General features: G+C 40.5%; 1 protein-coding gene across 10 annotated transcripts in view; it reads right to left on the reverse strand.

Moving 5' to 3' along the window:
* PPFIBP1 (PPFIA binding protein 1) overlaps nt 1-13695 on the reverse strand; it is a 172031-nt gene that overhangs the window by 40390 nt on the left and 117946 nt on the right. For 5 of the 10 annotated variants that reach the window (XM_073317257.1, XM_073317268.1, XM_073317290.1 and 2 more), the window contains exons 6-9: nt 13441-13572; nt 4248-4340; nt 3594-3686; nt 1402-1516 (exon numbers count right to left, since the gene is read on the reverse strand). In XM_073317257.1, coding sequence (XP_073173358.1) covers nt 1402-1516; nt 3594-3686; nt 4248-4340; nt 13441-13572 — 433 coding nt within the window. Of the gene's footprint in view, nt 1-1401; nt 1517-3593; nt 3718-4247; nt 4341-13440; nt 13607-13695 lie in introns of those variants that run through there. The other 5 variants (XM_073317301.1, XM_073317318.1, XM_073317308.1 and 2 more) reach the window with 3 other exon arrangements.

The following is a 13695-nucleotide window of genomic DNA, read 5'->3' on the forward strand; positions in this document are numbered from 1 at the left end:
TTTAACATTTTCCAAACACAACAGAACCTTGGTTCATTCACAGTAATGACTGGGAGACCCCTGTGTGCAACTGAACTCTGCAAATTATGGCTCAGTACAATGAATCAAAAGGAGCAGCGAAGGTTGAGGATGCTTGGCACCTCCCAGGAAAAAGCTCAATATGAGTAATAAATGTAATAAAAACAAACATTGGAAAATCAGTATGTGAACAAAAATTGCAAGATAATGCACACAATGTCTTTTATACATACATTTTGGCAACTGAATTCCAGTTAGTTTTATTTATTCATAGTACAATAATACTTCACACTAGTCTAGCAAACGTAATGAAGCATATTTTACAAAAATAATGGAATCTCAGAAATCTTAAGACTGACTATAGCAAGTGTATGTTACTGAGAAGTAAAGTAAGAGCTGGTCAGAAAATGCCAATTATTTTTTGTGGCAAATTTTGAAGACAAAAAAAAACTTTTAAAAATCCCCATAATCTTCTGAGAAAACCCCCATAACCGATTTTTAAAAATTTTCTTTAAAAGGTTTGGGTTTCCAGTTTTTCACTAAGAAACTGGAAAATGTTGACCACAATGACAATTCTCCATGAAAATTCAGGTTTAAGTAGGACTCTGATAGGGTTTAAGTGGGACTTCCAAGTAGCGTAGGTAGGCCTTGTGCTCATGTCCTGAATTTCACCTAATTAGGCCTGCTCTACAATTAAAATTTTTGTCAGCACTCAGGATGGCCAACCCTCCAGGACTGGCCTGGAGTCTCCCGGAATCGATCTCGATCTCCGGGTGACTACTGAAAGCAATCCAGGAGATTTTAATAGGACATTTTAAGAAAATGATATTATGTCATGTTGGGGAAAAAAAATCTGGGATAGCTTCAGTCAGAGTTGGCAACCCTATCAGCACTGCTAAATTGGTCAGGCGAGTGATTTTCTTCCTTTACCCCTAAACGACTTAGCTATGCCAAGTCCCAACATAGATGGAGTTATACCCCGCCCCCAAAAAAGTCCTTTTGCCAGTATAACTTACTCCATTAGAGCAGTAAACTATACTTTTGCAGTTACAAGCTTCATCTACATGGGGTTGGGAGGTATTCCCAGCAAACCCTTTCTATTGTAGACAGGGCCTCAGAGTTGTAAACACTTGGTCACCTTATTTTAAAGCAAATCAACAACCTATCATTGTAGGTTTTAGGATTGCTTTGTGAATACTCGCCGAATATGTTAAAAGGAATAAACATGCTGGCAAAATGTGTAAGGAAACTGAGGTTTATAACGATGATTCCCTTATAACAATTGACAGAAACAATTATTTAAAACAAGTAAGGCATAACTACAACTGTGCAAAAGACACCTCTAGAAACCTCCACTTAACCGAGAGCCTCTTTTGTTCTTACCTCTGTCAGTTATTTCCACTCCTTCTCCTTTCATCTTGCAAACCAATTTTTCTTGTAACTTTCTTACTTCTGCTTCCTTCTGTTCCAATTTCTCTTTCAAAGATGCCAGTTCATCCTGTATAGATCCATAATCATTTATCCATGAGAAGAACAAGGTTTAAGTAGAATTTTAAAATATTTTTTACTATTTAAGTTAGAGATGGTTCCCAGTCAAAATTTCACACCTAAGAAGCCCAGGGAGAAGAGCCTAATCTGGTGCAAACTGTTATGGGCCCACTGAAATAATTACGTCAGCTGAGAATCTGTCCCCAAAACTTTGAATCTCAACTTTTGCAGTAAAGCTGCTATCTCTAACAGGACAGACCCTTCCCCTGGGTCAAAACAGCCCCAAACTTGGAAATAGTTTGGATTCAGACCAAATTTTCCATGCAAGTACCATCACCAATTTAAAATGTATGATTTTTTTTTGGTCTGAATTAAAAGTAGCATCGGGGAAAAAGGGGCATTTCTTTTTAGCATGCACAAATAGTAAAATTGAAGGGGATGAGGCTATATGCTTCACGGCAATTTCACAGCACGTTGTATGTTCGAAGTGCTGAAAGTGAAATAGAGTTGCATAATAATTGAATCGTGCTATATTTTCGGCCTAGTATTTTATCATGTAGTATCCGAACACATGGGGTGTATGCGCTTACTGCATGTGTTTGAAGGCTAATAGGTGTTTTTTTCTCTTTAAATACAGCGTTGTCTCAAAACAGGCCATTAACAGTTTTATCAATACACACAACTGACTATGAAAGAAAATCAGTCATAATATTAAAAAAAAAGCCAAACACTCTGAAAAGCAATTCAGACAAAAAGAAAGAAAATAAGTCACAGGCAGTTTTAGCAGTGAGGGTCTAAATAAGGAAACCAACCAAACCTCATGAACATCATGGACATCTATGCTCACTTTCCATTCAGACAACATAGGATCGGGTCACTGCACCTACACAGATTAGTTCACCTATAACTTACACTTTAGCAGGGTTTGCTATTGCAACACCTCAGCCGTGATTCGGTTTTGTAAACCAAAATCAAAGAGGGTGGCTTGGATATGGGTCCCATTTCACTGGAACACTCAAAGCTCAGATGGTTCTTGGGGTCAGATAAATGCTTCTGAACTGTATCTACCCCCATACACACTGACCCAGCATTAAATTTTGTTTCCAAACTTTGGGCCAAATTCTGCTCATCTGAACAACATGTCCCTTTGGCCTCACTGGGATTTCTTATGGGAATAGCTGGAATAGGATTTTACCCTTTGCGGAAGCATATTTGATAATTATAAAATGGCATTTGCTCAACTTTCTTTTTAAAAGCAAAACTCAAAATTGCCTTTGCAATGTCTAACATTTCTATTAAATCCTGAAACGGATATGCTAAAATGTAACATTTGGATTGAAATACCTTTCTGAGCTTCACTAGTGATTCCAATGTTTCCAGAAAAAACGGCTTGATTTTGCATTCCCCAGACACTCCAAACTGGTACTGGTTTCAGAGTGGGAGGTTTAGTTTTACAGGACACGCAGGTTTGGGCCCTACATTCTTCCACAAATGTGTCCCTATCATAGAATCTTTAAGAGTTTTTAGTACAATAATTGAGATTTAAATTGGAGTTGCATTCAGTTTCTGATGCAGGGTACTTTCCCCAATTAACTCAACATATGGTCTGTTAATTTATTATGCTCATAATATTTGAGGAAGTTGATATATTACAACAATTATTTTCTTGTTTAAAAATACATTAACAAGCCTTTGGCAAGAAATTCACGTGAAATTAGTGTGTGAGTCTACTTCTATAAGCAGCTCAGTAAGAGCTTTTTCTGAATAATGAATGCAAGCTGTAGGAGTGAAAATTACCCCTTTGAATGGGGATACTTTAAATTTAAAATAAAGTTGTGGGTAAACCACCCAAGGCCTGTGAACCACTGAAATCCCTGTAAAGTCCTATTTATGCCCTAAAAACAATTTGTTAGGAACATCTCATTTCACAAAGTTTAGTTTCTAGTGGGAAGAGCACACTGCATGTCAACAGAAAGTAATCAATAAAAAACACAGACAGCATGACAGCAAGATGCAAACACAGACCACAAAGCAGTGGTGCAGAAAGGATTCAAAACAGGCCCAATATTACCCACAATCTACTACACCTTTAATATCTGGCATTTTTGCTCCATCCGCTGCTTTTCATACTGCATCTGACCCACTTTGATTTTCATGCTAGAAAGTTTGGCCATTAAAGACTGGTGACAGAGATAGAGGAGTGAGAGAAAACTAATGATAGAAAAGAAACAAGGCTAGATAGATAACAGAATTCACAACAGAGTTAGATACTTAGAGAAATGGCATGCTAGAATTGCTCAGGTTACTGCTTTCTCTTCAGGGTAAACATGGATAATTTATAGCACATTTAAAAGAAAATAATGCTCAGTTTTCATCCCACCCATGGTCCACGCCTTTCTCATTACTAATGATGTTCCCTGATCCACAAGCATACAAATATCTAAACAGAATTTAAATAACTAGCTGCAAGCAGCAATCTTTGTAACTAAAGCAATGGTGCCTCTCAGAAATGGGGCTAAACCTGTGGCCCTGATCTGAACTCTCCTGAACTTCTGTGTTGAGGTTTGAAATCAGAACCTGATACGAAATTTGCAAATGCCTCGTCTGTTTTTTTAAAATGAGCATCACAAAAGCCCTCGATCTGCAAATTCCCAAGACTTCAGGATGTTTGAAAACCAGATAGAGTTCCAAAATTTGTAGCTTACGCCCATCTTTCCCCTCTTTCCCTCAGTGTAACTTACTTTGGTGGATTTAAGCTTCTTCTCGTACTGAAGTCTTTCATTATCCATCTCTCCCACTCTTAACCGTAATTCATTGATTTCCTGCATCAAACCCTGAGTGAAAGGAAAGAAAAAAAAAAAAAGAGAAATTCAACAAACAAAACAAACCAGATAAACAACCATACATCAGTGAGAAAGTAAAGACAAAGCAATACCAAAAACAAAACAAAACAACCCACACACATTGTGCATACAGACACTTCAAAGTTCAAAATTAGGTCAGGACAAATATTCAAGCAACTCAGAGCTTGGTGGACCATCCATGGACTCCAATTCCAAGTTCCTACATTCAATAGGAGGAATTCAATGAAGGAATGAAGGAGGGAAGCAGGGGAGGAAAAGGTAGCTTTCAGTGGCGGGTGTGCTCCCTATGTACACAGCGTCCCATCCCCCCCCACCGCCGCCCCTTCAAAGCACCTTTATATTTCCAGAGCAGCATAAAGAGACCTTCATGCAACTGAGAATCAGACCCATGGATTTCCAGGTTTCCTCCTCAAAGCACCAAATTAATGCATGCAGGCAACAATCAGATGATTTATCAACTTTTAAGTAAAATAGCAGCCTGATCCTCCACCATCCTGCACCTTGTGTAGTCATTTATACCTGTGACTAGAAGGTGCATGGAAAATGCTACTGGCTTGATTTGGTAGCATTTGACACCCATTTTGCACAGGTGTGAATGACAAGGAAATGGAGACTCTGTCCCAGTAACTCTTCAATATTCCTATTAAATTAGGTCTTGTTTCTGGTCCTCTCTATAAAATACAAATGGTAAAATAGTAGTCACCCAGAATAAAACCCCTCCAGTTATACAAAATCAAATGCTGGCTTCATAAAGGGTCTATATAAGCAAGTTACATTTAACTGAGGCTATACAACCAGATGAAATAGACCTGTTATTGGAGAGCATTGAGAAAAGATAACACAATGTGAACCCAAATTATGCTCACCTTATTTGTGCATGTAGTCCCAGCAGATGACATCCTATTATCAATTTTTGTGACCTATATTGTCACTGAAACGAATGGGATATTATTAACAGCGGTCCATATTTTTGGTCACGTTAAGTTAGACGGCATTGCAACATACGCCACGAGGGGGTGAATGCAACTGCCACCAAAAGGCTGAAATCCACATGCCTCGTAAGTAACAAAAGCTGCCGTGAACGCTGTCAAGTGTGTGCTTTGTGAACTCCACTGACTCCCCTTTTGCTTCAGAGCCAGGCTCACAATCCTAACCCTAATGGATTGGGATTGGACTTCTGCAAAGACTGCCATGCCCTTCCTGAGCTTTCCGAAGCAGCTACACTTCACCCGAAGTGATGCAGCTAGGGACAAGCAGGTTTCAACATTCTTGGGGGAGCGGCGGGGGAAGAGGCAGAACATTCGGAGCAGCGGAATACCAGCTGTAGAACTCTTTTAATAAAGAGGTGAGACTAAACCCAAGTTTGACAGTGTTTCAATCAAGATTCAAGAAAGTATGCTGATGATTAAGGCTACAATTTGGTCACGGAGGTCGCAGAAACCGAAGGCAGCAGGGGGACCCTCTGGCTGAGCCCCCCACAGCTCCCCTCCACCTTGGGCTGCCGGGAACCCAGCCACAGGCAGAGGGGAATCCTGGATCTCCAAGCCCTCACAGGTGGTGGGGGGCCCCAGAGCTCCCGCCCCCACATCTGCCCAGTGGCTCCCCATTTTGTCATGGATATTTTCACGGCCAGGTCATGGGCTTCCATGAATTTTTATTTTATTGCCCAAGATCTGTCCGTGACTTTAACTAAAAATATCTTTGACAAAATCTTAGCTTTACCGATGATTAACAACATCCCCACTTTACAGAGGCAGAGACAGATTAAGTGATTTGCCCAAGGTCAACTAGGAAGCCCGTCACAGAGCCAGGAATTGAACCCAAGTGTCCAGTCCTTCACCACCAGACTATCCTCTCAGATAAACTTCCAAACTGAGCTGTGAAACCTTTTGAGGACTCACGCGTGGTAAGTACAATGAATTGGGCATCCTTTGTATCTGTATTTGCAGAGCACAGGGGAAGGAACTGCACTAGATTACATAAACATCCTCAGGTAGCTAAACCAAGCAGAAATGAGCAGCATGTGTCTTTGGACTCCTCAGCCTCTTTAGCACAGAACATTCACCACTGGGCAGAATGTCTCTCCCATGAAAGTAAACAAGGCATGGCCTGCTGGAAAATAACAAAAGGTATATTGAACTTGCTGTTTGGCAGGGGAAAACATTTCCCTGAGTGCTAAGGTCTGAAAGAAGCCTCTGGCTAGCTTTTTATTCATCATGTCTAATTTTGTTAGTTAATCCTGATCTCCAGACCAGTATTATATTTTGGCTAAAAGTGCATTCTTAAAATGCACTGTAGCAACTGTAATGCTGTTTCACCTGAAAAACACTCAAGAAAAATACATTAGCTTTTTTATGAGTCCTGGAAAACAGGCACAAGAAGATAGAAAAATGACTAAAACCTCCTAGTTTAACAACTTTCAAGCCCCAGACAACAGCATGGTGCTCTGTTTTACCAGTTTCTATATAAGGTGCTGCAGTCTATTTTCATCCACGCCAGTCAATGACAGGCACCCTTCTTAGGATATTTATGGGTAGCTGGAATGACTTGCCTTCCAACCCCTGTTCCAGATGTTCTCCACCTACTTGCCTTTTAGCTAGTTCACTGGTTATACTATGCTAACTACTCAGTGAATCTGAAGACCACGTAGCAGTATTTTTATTTCTTAATGAAGATCAGACAAGAAGCAGGAGGCAGATAAAAGTTGAATAAACTCCCCAACCCCACCCTACCCTTTTTCTGTAAGATTTATTATCCTGAACCATGATTGCAACTTAATTTAAGCTATTTCTGTTGGTCAATCGGTACTTCTGGCAGTAAGGGTTAAATGGGGACCCTAACTGTGTCATTCACTAGGTTCTGGGAGCTCTAGCCTTTAACCTTGCTTCATTTGTAAGATGGTAGAATAAACCATCCTCCTGCCAAATGGGAATCAGGTTTATTATCCAGGACTGATGAGTCTTACAGAAGCACCCATGCTCTTTGGGAAGCTTAGTGGCACATCTAGCCCAGTATCAGGCAGCAGGTCATTGTTGGGAATGGTGTATTACCGTGATTTCTGAGGGACTGGGTTGCTCCCCTGAACTGAGATGCAGTAACAGGAACCAGAAGCAGCACGTCACAGGCAGACCAGGCATCTGGTCTGGCAGCACGTCACAGGCAGACCATCCTATCGACTTTCACCACTTCTTGCCCTCTAGTTTTAATTAGCAATTGGGGCATAGTTTAATACAGCTGTGGCCCTCCCAGCCACTTTGAACCAGTTGATGCCTGTGTCTTTGGAGTATGCACTCTGCGAAACAGATTTGGTGTAACGCAGGGGAATATCTCCTTACAGAGACACAAATTAATGCCCTTGACAACAATACTGGGTCAATTAAGAAAGCTCAGACCATTTAAAATTGCAAATATCAACAGTGAACCACAAACAGAACTGAAGAAGCTGCAATTCTGAACTGGTGGGAAGAGGAGGGGAAGGAACTATGTTTTTGTGGTTAAACAAGGAACGGAAAAAATTTGCCACATAAAACAGCTCTTCTCCATCTACTTCAAAAATTTACAGTTGACTTGAAGGTCAGGGTATATAGCTACACCCCTTCCAAGTTAAGCTACCGGAACTAGAAAGTTAATTAAAAGAGAGATCATTAAGAGTCTGTTAATGATCCCTATGTTAGCGTACAACTTTATAACTTGGCTCCACCTGGCACTTCCTTACCCGTCATCAACTTAGGGATGAAGTGGGACCTGATAGAGCATGTCAGTCTTCTTATAAACATACACAATTAAATACACTGAACTGTACCTTGCTCATGAAAAATGTTGAAGTTTTTAATCAAATCCCTGCGTCTCTGGCCTTAGATTTGTGTATTACTTTTATCGAAATAGATTTGGATTTTTTTTTTGTTGCTATATGTTTGACTTCAAAACAACTGGCAAATAATCTAGTGTATGTCTGTAACTGATAAAGTTATTACTTATAACTTTATCACGAACTGTTTAACATTGAAAATACCAGAAAAAGAAAATCAAATCCTTATTCAAAATCCCTTTAAAAATTTCTTCCTTCCGGTTAATTTAATGGAAGAAAAAAAAAAAAAAGAGAACTAAGAGAACTGTTAAGATGTGCACACAACCTCTAAGGGTAATATTATTGCTGTAAGCCAAGCATTTTCTCAGCCCATCCCCTATTGATAGTTACTGTCTTTTTGTGTCATGTCTAATATTAGATTGTAAACTCTTCAGGGCAGGAACCATGCCTTGTTATTTATTCTAATCAACTTCTTCCTACACATTTGGGTGCTGTCTAATTCATAATCATCATCATTAAAAATATTATACAACTATTGCAAAGCGACAAAACGAATTAAAGAACATCTATGACCACATTTCTGTTTTTGAAATATCACCCATGTGTTTTGCAGAAGAAAATTTAACAATTCATTTCCTGCCAAAGTATGTTATATATGAGATTATACTATAAATTACATTCCTTTGTCAGTTTTCCAAGGCAGAGAAGTAGGTTTATATAAAACCTTTGCATCAGCACACATGGGCCAGACTACATCCCTGCACAGATGGGCCAAGGAGAAAGAGGGGGAATAAGCAGCCTCCGCCGCCCTGTTATGCATCTACACAGTGGGAAGCCACAATCCTGCTCTTTGCACTCCGTAGCTCTGCTCCCCCTCTTCTGTAACACACAGTGAACTGCAGTTAGCCTGGCCTCCTTTAGTAGGAAGGAACGTTGGTCATGTGGTTAGGCACTGGACGAGTGCTCAGATGATATAGATTCAATCTGCAGCTCCGCCACTAAATTCCTGTCTGACCTTGGGCAAGACTTGGATTTTCAATAGTACCTAACTTCCTCAGGCTCCTTTGAAAATCCCAGTCCATCTTTTCGTGCTTCAGTTCCCTCATCAACTGCTTGCGTTGTCCTTTTTTCCACCCTTTGTCTATGTTATTGATTTAGATTATAAACTTTTCAGTGCATGGATGCCTCGATGCTGATGGAGGCCTGTAAGTGCTACTCTAAAACAAATCAGTGTAACAGTCCACGGTCAGATTACTTCTGGGAACTGGTGCTAGTGCTTGCCACATCTGCACCAAATTCCCCTGGGTCTTCAGATATGGTGATGGAAAACCACAATATCGTCATTAGTCCCCGATCAAACGCCCAGTGAGATCAACAAGAGTTCGATTAACTTCAGTGGGCTCTGGATCAAGCCTAGAGTGAAAAGTGAAACACCAATATGAGACAGTTTTCTGGAGAACCTGCTCAACGTGTATTTAACCTCTCCTCTGAAAACACACACACAAAAGGGTTAAAATGATAGCTTGGGCTAGGTGTACATACATGTCCAAAAGACAGAAGTCACAAAGTGCAGCTCTTATGCTCCAATCTTTGGCTCCCCCCAAAACCTATGCAGTTCATACTCCACAGCTTTTCCTTCTACGGAGGACTTTCCATGACAAGCTCAGATGTTGGGGATCAGGGTTGTTCGGCATGTAGCCTCTTGTCTTCCCACAGCACCCCCATTCCGTTTCCTGCTCATATTAATCATGCTCCTAGCATGAGTAATGGGAATGGGTAGCTGCTGGGGCACATTCAGGACATTTTTAGGCTGTGGGGCTCATTTCCCCCTACTGGCATTGGGGGATGCGACCTTCAACCATAGGAGACATTGCACCACTCAGAGATCAGGAGTGCTGGAACAATTTGTAGAGTGGGGGTGCTGAGAGCCATTCAACCAAAATATAAATCTTGTATATAATGGAAACCACTTCAAGCTAGGGGGTGTAGCAGCACCCCTCGTTCCAGCACCTATGTCATAGAATCACCCCACACAGGAGTGTGGTGTTTGAACCTTGAAGGGAGGATAGTTTTAACTTCAAGTTGTGGCTCTGTAGAGGGTCATGTCTGGCTGACTGAACATCCCTCCCTAAATAAAATTTCCTCCCATTTGGAAGGCTTCAAGTACTGCGAGGTATGTTTACCTAGTTATCCATACCACCACATTTGGACCAAAATGTTCAGCTTTGGCCATCTTCAAGAAAGATACAGTCAAGCTGGATAGAGCACAGCACAAAAAGATGATACAGACAGAAATAGATGGAGAGGTTTTACCAGAGAACAGATTGACACAATTGGGATTATTTAATATAGAAGAAAATAGATCAGTACTGATTGAGTTACTGAAATTAATTACATCATAAACCTTGAAAAGCTACTGTATTTGAGAATACTGGACAGAGCCACTCTAGGAGACAAAGATTTAATTGATGAAGGAAATTATGCAAAAAGAATAAAAGGAAGTATTCATTTAAAGAGAAGCAGTGAATAGGGTAAACTAACTTCCAGTTGAAAGGGAAGCACTAGTAGTAGATTTAAGCAAAAATGGGATGGCTGTGTAGGAGTAAATTATTTAACTCAATCAGTAATAAAGTCTGTTCTGTACTTTGGAGTAATCAACTATCTTCTTTGGAGGGCTCAGGACATTTTTGCTGATTGTGCTTTCTTCTGGATATGAAGTTTCTCTGTTTGGTTTTGTGCCTGTGAATGGCACAAGGGTGGGATTTTCAAAGCACTCAGCATTGGCCTCATTGAAATCAACTGACTACTGACTTCAGTGGGGATAGAGTTAGGTCAACAATGAGCGCTTTTTAAAATTCTACTCCCCAAAACTATAAAACACAGATATGTAGAGTGGTCACCAACTCTTTACTGCCATGAAGGGCTAGCTAGCTCATAGAACTAATAAGTTCTGTAATAAAGCAAGCAGCTCTATGTTACCTTTTTCTTAAAAAAAGCAAGACACATTTTAGTAATAATTTATTAGTTCTGGCATGGATGTCCTGCAAATAAAACTACATTATTCTTAATCATCATCATTAATAATTGCATTTAAATGCAATTTAAGTTGAATGTTATTTTATTACAGCATCTTCTTTTTATTCCCATAAAAGACCACGATTAGGTATATTCGGAGGCATTTAAGAGAAATATTGGTATTAATAGCTGCCATGCAAGTAAGCCTTTTGCACAGAGTCTACAGCTGCAATGCATGGTGTGGAAAAGTCACCTCTTGATCCCCATACTGTAACCTCTTTTCCTGGAACAGTGCTAGTTCCACCTCCACTTTCTCCATCTGTTGTCTGAGTATTGCTATAACATTATGGAGTGACTGCAGTGCAGAGGGAAATGAAAGAAGGGGATGACAGGAAAGACTGGAAAAAATTGTAATCAGAAGACCCCCCCCCCCAAAAAAAAGAAAAAGAGTAAAGCAAAAGCACTGAAGGGTCAACCACTTCTGTTACCTGTTTCGGAAAACTTATTGAAGAAACCAAGCGATGCTTCCAAGCAGAGTCAGAGCAGAATTCAGTTTCAGCAATACGCATTTACTGTGATCATTTGGGTCAAATGTTGCCTCCCAAAAAAAAAGCGCTCGCCATTCGTACCGATGTGTTTACTGCTCAGCGAGGTCTTTAGTTTGTAAGGATCAGATCACATTGTATCTTTTATGGTTTTTTTGTCTTAGGAAAGAATTTCACATTTTACTGCGTGTCACGGGGCTGAGTAAAGAACATTACAAGTTGGGGGAGTTCTAAGAACCAGTCGATTATAATGGGACTGACCCATCACAGCACTACCAATACTAAGAAGAATTCAATCTGCCTGTGCCAGATGGAGATTTTATTTCTGCAGCACTGGGATGTATGGCACTTGTCTGAACTGGTTAAGTTCACTGCTTTTAGGCAATAGCAATCGTTCATATAAAACTGGGATCAGGCTGCAAGGAAAAGGCAACAGAACTCTAAGCAAGCTCTGCTCGTAGCTCCACAGTAGCTAGATGTCTTTGCTAAAATGATGAACGTTGATATTTACATTATCATCATCAGCCTTCAGAATGAGTGCACTATTGAAGTTAATGGGGCTTGTCATTCCTCCCAGAATTACATTACTGTTTCTTTCTTTCCACAGATTCATTCACGTTTGGAATCCTACCTTTGCAACGTTAAGGGTAAGAAACTTAAAGTTTCTTTTTATAAAATCAGAGCTTAAAATGGCCTGCAATAACTTGCACAGCCACCGGAAGATTGTTGGCATGGTATAGCTCACCACTGTGTGGTGGCTCAATTCACCCTCGCTGTTACCACATGGAACTGGGCTGGCCAGTTTGAGCCTTGTAGCAGAAAGCCACGGTAAGAGAGTCAGTTTAAAAATTAAAACAAAAAAAGTGCAGGTACTGTGCATAACAAGCCGCATGCTAAATGGCTTAACTCTGGTGAACCTCAACAGAGAGCTCCATCTTCCAAAAAGAAATTAAAACACACATTTGTTGGGCTCATTATGGGCGTGATTGTGTTAGCCTAAAGGGAAGTGCTACTGGGAGCTCTGGGTGGCATTGTGTGTTCAAAAAATGGTACAGATTTTGCAGTGAAGACAAGGCCAACAGCTCTCCGGAACACAGAGGCAACATACTCAATTTTAAGTTGCCACTTCTTAGCCCATGTGCAGCCAGAGGAAGGTGAGTCATGGGTTGCAATTCTGCCTGCCCTTGATTCAAGCCGTTCATTGTGGGAAGGGCTCTATATATTCATCTCCTCGCCTCCCATCCCTGTGCACCCATGTAAAAGTCTGGCAGAATTCAGACCTAAGTGAATATCTGCTGGCATTTTAGATATCTGACACTCATTTCAGACTCTGGGTGAAAAGCTGGCTTCTCCGAAGTCAATGGCAAAACTCCCATTGACTTCAATAGGGACAGGATTTTACACTCTGACTTGTCAAATGAGTGATATTTAAAAGAACTGTCAGATGCTGTCTGGCTCTCACTGAACATCAGTGAGAAGTCTTTCATTACAAGAGCATGCTTGAGTGTGACCTCCTAGTTTGGAGCACAGCAAGGCAAGGTACCTGTTCATTCCCACCATGAGCCCGTCCATCTCAAATCCCATTTCTTTCTGACTCAGAATGACTTGAATTTGGAAAGTTATTTTTGTTAAACTGAGAGAAAGTTTCACGTAACTTGAAACCACATGAAGCTCTGAGGATCAGTTCATCTGTTTTACTCACCTCTGTGTCTCCGTATCTGTCTTCGTAGTCTAATCGGTCCTTCTCTACAGCGGTTAGCTTTAGCTTCAAATTGGAAATTTCTGTCATAAGGTTCAATTTCTGAGTTTCAAGAGATGTTCTACTCAGAAGTTCCTGATTCAAGATGAAGAGGAACAGAGTTATTCTTCTGAGGAGGAAAAATTACATGCTTAGCACCACATTAAGATCAGCCCCAAGAAATAGAGAGCAGGAAACTGGCCTTCCTGCATCTAGAGG

The sequence above is a fragment of the Lepidochelys kempii genome, chromosome 1 (genome assembly GCF_965140265.1).
Source record: "Lepidochelys kempii isolate rLepKem1 chromosome 1, rLepKem1.hap2, whole genome shotgun sequence".
In the NCBI taxonomy this organism is placed as follows: Eukaryota; Metazoa; Chordata; order Testudines; family Cheloniidae; genus Lepidochelys; species Lepidochelys kempii.